At 31.4% G+C, this 10,231-nt stretch overlaps 1 protein-coding gene across 1 annotated transcript; it reads left to right on the top strand.

The window, feature by feature from the left end:
• The first annotated feature begins 1,348 nt into the window (after nucleotides 1–1,348).
• LOC131057226 (2-oxoglutarate-dependent dioxygenase DAO-like) lies at nucleotides 1,349–2,499 on the top strand. The gene is made up of 3 exons (XM_057991413.2): nucleotides 1,349–1,740; nucleotides 1,828–2,155; nucleotides 2,248–2,499. The coding sequence occupies exons 1-3, from the start codon at nucleotides 1,349–1,351 to the stop codon at nucleotides 2,497–2,499; spliced, it is 972 nt and encodes a 323-aa protein (XP_057847396.2).
• The last annotated feature ends 7,732 nt before the right edge of the window (nucleotides 2,500–10,231 follow it).

Genomic DNA, 10,231 nt, shown 5'->3' with positions numbered 1-10,231 from the left:
ATTACTTTGACTTGTTAGACTATGTTTGACTCTTTATGTGTGGTTCATTTTGTTGGTGTGTGTGTGGATACATTCATGTGATCCATGTTATTGGACTATTTTACGATGATTATATGTTTCAGGATATGATTATTGTTATACATTCTTTAAGATGGACATATTGATATTAGTGATGGTATACTTATGACTTGGATATATATTGGATTTGATGATTGGTTATTGATGATATTGATTCCTATGGATTTATGTGTAGAATAGATATTTATTGTATTGTTTACTTGGGGATAGGTGTGAAAGGAATGACTTCATATTACTCATTCATAAGCTCCATATGATGTCATGATTTTCTTTCACTGGATGGGATTATATGTGTGTGTACAACAAGTTTTTGTGTAGGTTGCAGGTACCAGACATCGATTCCAATTAGATCCAAGTAGATCAAGACAATTGTAATATCACTAGAAGATATGATTAATAGCTACCCAATGATATAATACAATATAATTGTTAAACTAAGAATATTAGCATGATCCATGGGATCTTTGATATTAAATGATTAATGATCCTAAATTCTTAAAAAAATTAACTATACTATAAAGAAAGAAGAAAATCAATCAGTATAATATGCATTGTCCATCAAAAACACACATACATGACAAGAAATTGACTTTATATCCAATTTTAACGACGTATTACTCACAGTGCAACACTAGGCACTTAACATCATCATCAATTCACAATATGAGAGCTTGGTAAACAGAAGATCATATATGAACATCATACACTTTTCATTAAGACAAAAATTTAACATAAAATACTTAATCAAAAGTTTAAATATAAAGAAACTTATTTGAAACAAATTTCTCTGTTCAGTTACGAACGGCCGGCAGGCCAACCTAAAATTAGGGCAAACAAGAAGACATGAAAACTATAATGCATCATTACGGGCAAACCAAGACTCCCGACCTATCCAATGCATTATTGCTTCTTGAATTCCGTCGCACCAATAGCGCCAAATGAAAATACTAAGAAAACATGTTACACTGCTGACAATATCAATGAGGATGACTTTTATGAGCACTACTTGACAATGTTTTCTGCGGCTTCTATGTATATTTGTACTTTTAAGCCAACCGTTCTTAGATATAACCGTCCTCTGTATCTGGAATTTGTTTCTTAGCTGACTGAAGGATTTCAATTTTAGAGATGGTCATTATTTTTAACGAAATGTCCAAGCTAGAGCCAAAATAGCACACCTCTTAGAGAACGTTATTTAATAAAAGTAACTTGATAATGAAGCTAGAAAACACTGCCCATTCTTTTCCTGTGTTATGCCGCAACAAGCATAATGCCTTTACCCCTTGAAGCCACTGTATCCGAAGCTAATCTCCCTGTGGTGGACATTTCCAAATTTCCAAGAGACGTCGATGCTGAAGAACTGATCCACCTTGGATATCATCCCGAGCTTGTCAAAGTCAGAGAGTCGTGCAAAGAATGGGGATTTTTCCAGCTTGTGAATCATGGAATTCCAGTAGATCTTGTCGAAATGGCTGAGAATGTTAGCCGAAATTTATTATCCATGCCAACCGAGGTCAAAGACAAAGCCTCCTCCGGTAAGGCACTCTCTACTTACTACCGAAGAAAAAACTTTGAGTCCTTTCTCGTTCGAGATGCGACGAACCCAGGTTCGTTTGAGCAAGTGTGTGCAAAGATGTACCCAGAAAGGAACCCAATTCTTTGGTATGTTATTCATCTTTCATTCTCCATCTAAAGCTAGTTAATTCGGCTCTGTCTAATAAATTGATTTCTTGCATTGTCGTTTGGCAGCGAAACGTTGTCAACGTACGCTCTGTCCGTCTCAAAGCTTGCACAAAAAATTACAAAAATAATTCTTGCAAGCCTAGGATTGGATTTCAAGGCTTTCTACCGCTATCAATTTGAAAAATGCGCATCAGTATTGCGTATAAACGGCTATTCACCGGCAAACATGTCCACTGAGGGTGAGGTGATCCTCTCCCATACAGATTTGGGTTGCCTCACAATCCTTTACCAAGATGATGTGGGAGGCCTTCAGATTCGATCTGAGGAGGGCGAGTTGTTCAACGTCAAACCTCTCCCTCATGCATTCGTGATCAATCTGGGTGACTCGTTTAAGGTAATAAATTTTCTCTGTCCCCACAATAATGATTTTTTCTTAAGTAATAGTATCTGATAAAATCTAGGGATGAATGATGGTTGTGTTTGCAGGCATGGTGTAACGGTAGATACCGCAGTGCAGATCATCGCGTTGTTTCTAAAATTTGTAGATACCGTATATCAATTGCCTTTTTCTCTGCTTTTCCAGAGGACATGGAAATCTGGGCGCCTGAGGAGCTTGTGGACGACGATAATCCAAGGCGTTACAAGCGTTTCATATACTCGCATTTCAGGGATGAAGCTGTAAGTAGTAAAGGAGATAAAGCAAAAGCTACGGTCCTGGAACGATTCGCGGGTATCTAAAGAGTTGTGCATTCGCGTACTGTCGCTGAGAAATAGGGTATATATGGCTTCAGAGTGTTTCTGATTATGTTTATATGTTGCATATTGAATGGTTATTTTTACAAAACGAATCTAAAAAGTGAGTCTAGATATCTATATGAAAAATAAGACCTGCAAGGCAATTTAGTCGCTGCCCAATGTTGTATGGTTGATTTATATGAATTAAATGTTTGTTTTTACCATGCGACATAGACTGGCAAAATAAAATTTAGAAAACTTTGTGTAAAGATGCTTGGGATTGTTATGTTTGTTGAGACAAAAGTTAACACTAGATCAATGATGACTTAGAATGAATTGTTTATTTTAATCATGAGATGGTGAAGGTAAAATAATATCTATAATTTTTTGGAAAAATGGTATTGTATGGATTACTATTTTTGGTGAGAAATAGTTAAGACTAAATCAATAATGATTTTTAAATTGAACAATTTAAATTTGATAAAAAATTTAGATCTTTTAATTGATCATTCTTTCTTGTGATTTAAAAAAAATAAAATTAAAACATCATTTTTATTTATGGGTCTTAATTAAATGAGACAATCTATTATTGTTCATAGGATACTTGCATATGGTACTAAAGAATATCTTAGTGGCCTCGATAATTAGATACTCATGGTGTGCAAGAACTACTATAATTAAATATATGGAGAAAATAATCTCAATTCAAATAGGTTATAACAAAATAAGGAAAATCAATACTAGTGCAAAATAGTGTCTCTGCTTTAATTATGTTAATTCTTTCTATGCTCTTCTTGTCCTAATGAATTTTAATTTTAATCATATCCTGAGTGTTTGTGTCATAAGCTACACCAAATATAACAATACAACTACAAACCTCCAATTAAAATTACTCAATCCCAATAAACTAAGAAATTTGATGAGATTTCTATGATGTGGCCACTATTTGATGACCTATATATTTCTAGGGTCAACATAAAAAAACATCTATATTGATGATCTAGCCCAAGAAATGATTCATCTTCATACCAAAGAAACACATTTCATTGTTATCATAGAGCATGTGTTGTCATAAAGTTGATATTTTCTATTGAATGTGTTACAACTAGGCTTTGTTGAACATAGCTTTTTTAGCATGAAGATATTTTGATTGCACCATAGATGAAGAGGATTGTACTAGTAGTGTATACTCATCTCATGGATAACTAGGAGAGGATCTATAACTTCTAAACACTTGTAGAACTTGATTGAGTCAATCTTTATAACATGGTATATCTATCCAATGTGATTGGTAGATATGACAAATGAGATTAAAGTAGTTTGATGCTTCATATTAGGAAATATAAACAAATCAATGAAGATGATGAATAAATAAGAAACTATGCAATAAAATCATTTTTGATATACCTTAATTGATATTGAATAACTCATACAATAAATCAATTTAAAGTCAAAAGTTGTAACTAAAGATATTATATAGGCTCTTGATTTATTAAGATGTATTAACAAATTAATTTATAGGTTGAAATGAAATATTTTTGAGGAACTCATTCTAAGCAGTCTTATACTAGCTAGGAAGGAAATTTTATGACCTACTATGAATGAAAAAATAACATATATAGACATAGGTTACTAAGAACAATTGATATTTAGGTATGGAAATAGGAAGAAATTATAGCATTTATATATAGTCGTGAACTCCTACATAGATCAAAAAATAGTTGAGCAATAGAAATACTAGCTAGTGTGCAAATGAAGAGCTCTCTAATATAATAATAATAAATAATAATAATAATATGGCACTAGCTTGTTAAACTCCAAGTATGAGAAAAGGAAATGAAGATTGGACATTGTCAAATAATATTAAAAAATATATGAAATAATCATACGGAAAAATAAAGATGTGGCACTAATACTATTTATTATTAATAATCATTGTTATTATTATAGAATGCCCCACTAAGCATTCCATTGAACAAAAAGGTATAGAAAATAAAAATGGAAGAGTGCATGAATTTATATAGTAGTCAAACCTTGAGCATGACACCTAAATTGTGGATGGTAGATATACTTAATATGTATAAGTATTTTGCAACATTCCTGAACATGATGGTGAATATGATGGTAACAAATTTAGAAGCTAATAGTTTAGAATATTCTATAGAAACTTTAATAAAAAGGAAAACTAATGAGAAAGGTAGGAGTTCAATAGTACTGAAGACATGAAATAATGGTATTTTATCAATAAATATTTTATTAATTCCTCATCAAAGAGAAATAAAAAATGGAAGAATAAAAAGATCTAAAAAAAATAAGGTACGGTAAATAAAATAAATGGCTTCATAATTATTATAATTAATATCTATAAAAACTGAAATCTATAATTATATGATGTGGTTTAAGAATGATAGACTAGAAGACCAATTTAAAATGATGAAAAGTGATTTGAAACCTACACCATCAATTATCATTCACACTATTAATTAAGTGAAAGGAGTTATTCAAAGATTGCACGTTGAGGTTTCCATCAAGTTGGATGATTTTAAATCCTATGGACATTTAAAAATAGATTTTTAAGAAAAAAGGAATGAATGACCCTAATCACATAAATAAATTATTTTAGAATTATTGCAATAAAATATGAGCTTTGATCAAGTAGAATTATTTAACTAAATTTTCTATGTGAGATGAAATTCAGTATTGGTTCTTGTATATATTGAGAGGTTATAGAGTTACAAAGTAATCAAAGTAACAATATTAGTTAGTTTATCTAGGTTGGATGTTTATAATAGTATACATTTTATTTTCTTAAAAGTGCAAAAGTTAAAGGTTTGGAATAAAATAGATTATGAAAATGTATTACTAACTATTATTCAAAATATGGATTGAATGATCTTCGCAAATGAATTTAAAATAAATATTTTACACTATTTTGCAATAGAACTTGAGGTCAAATACATTGAATACATTTATATACAAATAATGAAGACCTTCCTAATAGGATCTCCTGAAACTAGTCTTTGTAAAGTATAGTATGAGTGAGAACATTTTTAGACCATGTTTTTTCTCTACGAAAAAATAGTTACACCTCCCTGAAATATTTTATGACACAAACGATACCAAACCCATCACAAGGAAGACTGGAAAAGTAATACTAGCAAGAGTAATGGAATTTGTGTGGTATTCTAATGCAACATAATTATTTATCTATTTGAAGCCAATCCAATAATTCTAGATCCATCTCAAACACAACAAAGAACATAGTAACCTTTTTATGAAATATAACACTTTCCAAAGAAGACTCTAAAATACTTATGAGCACACAAGATCACATAAGAGAGCATAGGAGTACAGAAGAGTATTCAAGAGCATATATCTATCCAAGCAATAATAAATAAATTCACGTCTTAATAGACATCAACTTAGAATAAAAATAATAGAGATCTCATCATTTAAAGAATAAGCTGATTTATCAAAGAAGGTATATCACATGTATGTATAGATATACATATATAATTGTATGTACATATATGCGTATACATTTTTATATTGAAACTATTTTTTGATGACTTACTAACATGAAGAAGTTCGACTTTTGAGTCATCTTTTACCTCAGATAGTCTTATCACACTGTTCCCTTACTTTCTCTTGAAATTGATTCTTCTTGGATAGTGGTTCAATGAAAGAAAAAGGGTCATTCCCTTCTGACCCAAAATTCTTAGAGAGTTCCACTGACCTTTCTCTTTGGCCCTTAGTGTAATGTTCAAAAATGTGTGTTGGTTTTTTTAATTAACTTCGTTGTTTTGTTTCTCAAGTTACTTGAGTGTAACTTTGTTGTCCTTCATTTTTTGTTCTAATGCATCTTTTCTAGTTTATAATGGGTTAGGGCCCTTCCACACTTACTTTAATCAAGAACATAGACAAGTAAAATATTATTAATAGGGTAAAAAATACACACATGCACAATAAGAAAAATCTAACTCATATCATAGCTTTCGCAACCTTTAGATCTCTAATTTTATTAAATTATTTCTCCTATATTTGTTACAATATCTATCCATTTTAGCCATTAAAATTAACTATATTATATAATTAATATTCTATGGTCAATATACTTCATACATTCTAGGTTATTCATTCCATCATTGGATCAAGCTTATTCCAAGGCATCTACAAAACAAGAACCCTATTAAGAAAAAAGACATACTAACTTAGCACATTGATACTGATCAAAATATTATCACATAAGATAAAATTTGTATGTAAATCAATTATTATCAAAACAAATATACATTTGATAACTAAACAATGACCTCAAACTTTAGGAAAGGTGGTACTAGCAACTCCTATATTAACAGAGGCATTTATAAATATACTTTTCAACTAATTCAAAATAAAGTTTCTAAGTGATTTATCTATCTTAAGGGTACTTTCATAATATAGAAAAAGGCAACTTAAGTCAATAAGATGTATCATCTATATTTAATGTGTACTACTTCTAAGAGAATGTAAGTCTTATAGGAATTTTCCTTAATGCATCCTAGCATTTCTTATGTAAATAGTGTGCTTAATGATACTCTTCTATATTGGTACATGGTAAATAAATATAACATGTTTCATAATTATAATATGAAAAAGGTAGTGAGTCACTAATGAGTAGATTGTCTTTCCTAATGATCATTTACAATAATAATCATAAATTAATCTTTAAATTGTTTAAAAGATATTTTACTATTTTATATCAATAATCTATTCAAAATATATTACAATATTAAATATATATGCATGTATCTCTTAGTTTTCAATGAAGACAATCCGTTCTTAAATAACTTATAATTATTCCTAGGACTCATTCATATGAATCACATTTAATGAAGATTCAATGAGCCTAGTACTACTAAAGCTATTAAGATCATAAATTGTCACTATTACATTTATTTTAATGACATGGATTGCCAAAGTGATTCTTGATAACTATAGCGATATGTAATTGTATAGTAAGCTACCCAACAAGTAGATCAAACTACAATTTGAGAAAGATCTTAAAGAGTTGATTTAACATGCTGGCTTTATAATGGCTCCATCTTTAAAGTCGACACATAAGTATAAGGTACGAGCTTATACAAACCACATATCTATAATGGGAAAAAGTATCGACTTAGCATACAAAATTCTCCTAGTTCAACAAGTATTACATCAAATGGCATAAACTAATGGATGCATGAAGTGCAATTCGATTACAGGGTACACAATGTAGATTTGATGAACTTTAAGAGAGATATTTCATGCAAATGAAGACAATAGTGGGTAATTATTGAACATTTTTAGAAGGTTAAGTTTATCAGTTATGCGTGCATATGTGGCAGGTAGATACAGGTGATAGAGATAAGAAGAATGCTCGAAAGAATATGTCATCTCACAAAATAAAACAATTGCATAATACACAATGCAGGGATAATGTATATGCAAGAAAGAATTGAGAATTTGATTGACTCTATTGCACAACGGAAGTGTACATGGCTAGACCCAAATTGATATCAAACATGTCCCTTCTTGGCAAGATAATACCAGGGTAAGACTCCACAATATCCTAAGCGAACCATCAGACATAAAGCCAGGTTACAGTGTTGTAAGGTTTGTGAATTAAGAAAGTAGTTATTTGCTCTAGTAGACATGTATCAAAAGATAAAAGCAGATGCAATGCACGAATTAAGAAAGTAGTTATTTTCTCTAGTAGACATGTATGAAAAGATAAAAGAAGATGCAATGCACGTGAGCTAATTGATGGGATTATATTCATCATAATCAGTACTATATTGAATTTCACAATAAAATACTGTTTTGTGAGGGAACTTACCTGACCTGCATTTCATCCTATTACAATTCGATTCCACAAGCTTTCCTTTCCATGCAGTGATCGTATCAGACATCAAATATGGTAAGGAAACTAGTGATGAACTTCTGAGGGAAAGGATGCGACTCAGAGGCAGCTTCTCTACAATCATTCATCCCCCCATTCTCGTAATGAGAATGAATTGCGATTAGCAACATATATCCATATGGAATACCCAGCCTTCACAAATAGTATGATGCAGAAATATATTGACATGTGGCAGAGCATTGGAAAGAGCGGAGGTTCTATTCCTACATGTACTTTTTCCAAAAATACGATCGCTACTAAATGCAAAAAGCTTAAATAGGTGATTCACTTAATATTTTGATTTTTCCTTGGTGTAATGGCGGTCTACAACCAAGATACTGCAGAATAATTGAAATTCAAATGATGTGTCCTTACTTAAGGCTGTACAATACACTTACACTCGTAAAGCATTCCTACCTTTCACATTGATTTTAATTGTATTGGGTTACTAGCCATGGGCAAGGAAGTTAACTTGGCATAGTGTTTACTTAGCATGCCTTGTTATGGCACTAGAGATTTACAATAACATTAGATATGCATACACATATATTGCAATAACATTAAGTCATTATTTAAACATAAATCAGTTTCTTTCTGAAGTTAATGTTTTGATATAATATACATAATATAATGGTAAGTATAAATTAAATGAACTATAAATAAATAGGTAGTAAAAATTCATTTTTAATGAAGTTGGTATATTGCATCCTTTCTTCCTTAAAACACACAATACTATATTAATATAATCAAAATTTAATCATCATATCCAAAACAAGGCCAATAAGACTCTCACCAAACATGGTTAGCATTTTTATCAAGTAAATACAATCAACTTTCATTTTGCAAACACTCAAAATAAGGCAACCATGTGTCTCATTTTATAAAACACGCATATTTATCAAATAGTCATTCTAAATTTGACAATTACTAAATGAGTGTGTTTGAATCCCACTACTACCATTCAATTTTTACAGGGCTAGGCTACCTCTTTCGTAACAATGTTCTCTTCCTTGAGATGGTATTTTGTCTATAGCAAGTTCATAAAAATAGCATTAGAACATCAGTCTAGGTTAGTCCCAAAATACTTTGGGATAGTCCATATAATAATGGGAAACCCTCAAAAAAATAACCAAATAGCAATATTACATCCTCCAAGTGCTCTAGATCCACTACTATAGGACAAGCTTTTGAATCTAAACTCCTCCAAAGAAAACCCCAAAAATAGACAACAAAGAAAGAAGAGGAATGGAAGAGAAAAATCCCTAACACCATTTTGGGAGCAGGCATGGGGGAGATGGGAAGATCCTCCACCAAGGTCATTCCCACCAAAGCAACCCCAAAACTTAGAATGAGAGAAATTATCCAAAATGGGGCAATTTCCAGTTAAACCAAGAGGCATCACCACTAGAACATAAGGCCATCTGAAAAACTAACATAGATAGATGAGATTCCACAAAAGGGTGTCCAAGTAGCTTAAAAAAATATTTTCCCATACAGGACACAACAAAGGCTACTCCCACCTCTACACATACCAAATCACTTGACCCAACCCCAAAGGCCTAGTTGCACAAATCTTACCCAAGAAAAATCCTCCAAAACACCCAATAGCTATCTACAACTAGATAACAAGAAGGGCATGATACCCAATAGGGATTAAGCACTCCACATCAAACTTACATCCAGATTTAAGAATATAGTATATTTTCATATTTTAGTTTGTTTAATACTTAGTTATACAAGGTCAGTGCAAGAAGATGAGTCCACTTTTTGGCCAAAAAGTGGAAGTGTTTTCCCTGTTTTTCAGATTTTGTCTCA

Source organism: Cryptomeria japonica, chromosome 8 (genome assembly GCF_030272615.1).
Source record: "Cryptomeria japonica chromosome 8, Sugi_1.0, whole genome shotgun sequence".
Taxonomy (NCBI): domain Eukaryota; kingdom Viridiplantae; phylum Streptophyta; class Pinopsida; order Cupressales; family Cupressaceae; genus Cryptomeria; species Cryptomeria japonica.
The sequence above is the reverse complement of the archived record's forward strand: the minus strand, read 5'-3'. Positions and strand labels throughout refer to the sequence as shown.

What these genes read in the sequence shown, in the direction of transcription:
- LOC131057226 (XM_057991413.2), top strand. Translation starts at nt 1,349, where the DNA reads ATGCCTTTACCCCTTGAAGCCACTGTATCCGAAGCTAATCTCCCTGTG. An exon ending in GAAAGGAACCCAATTCTTTG is followed by an intron (nt 1,741 to 1,827) that starts GTATGTTATTCA and finishes GTCGTTTGGCAG; the next exon opens with CGAAACGTTGTCAACGTACG. An exon ending in ATCTGGGTGACTCGTTTAAG is followed by an intron (nt 2,156 to 2,247) that starts GTAATAAATTTT and finishes TTGTGTTTGCAG; the next exon opens with GCATGGTGTAACGGTAGATA.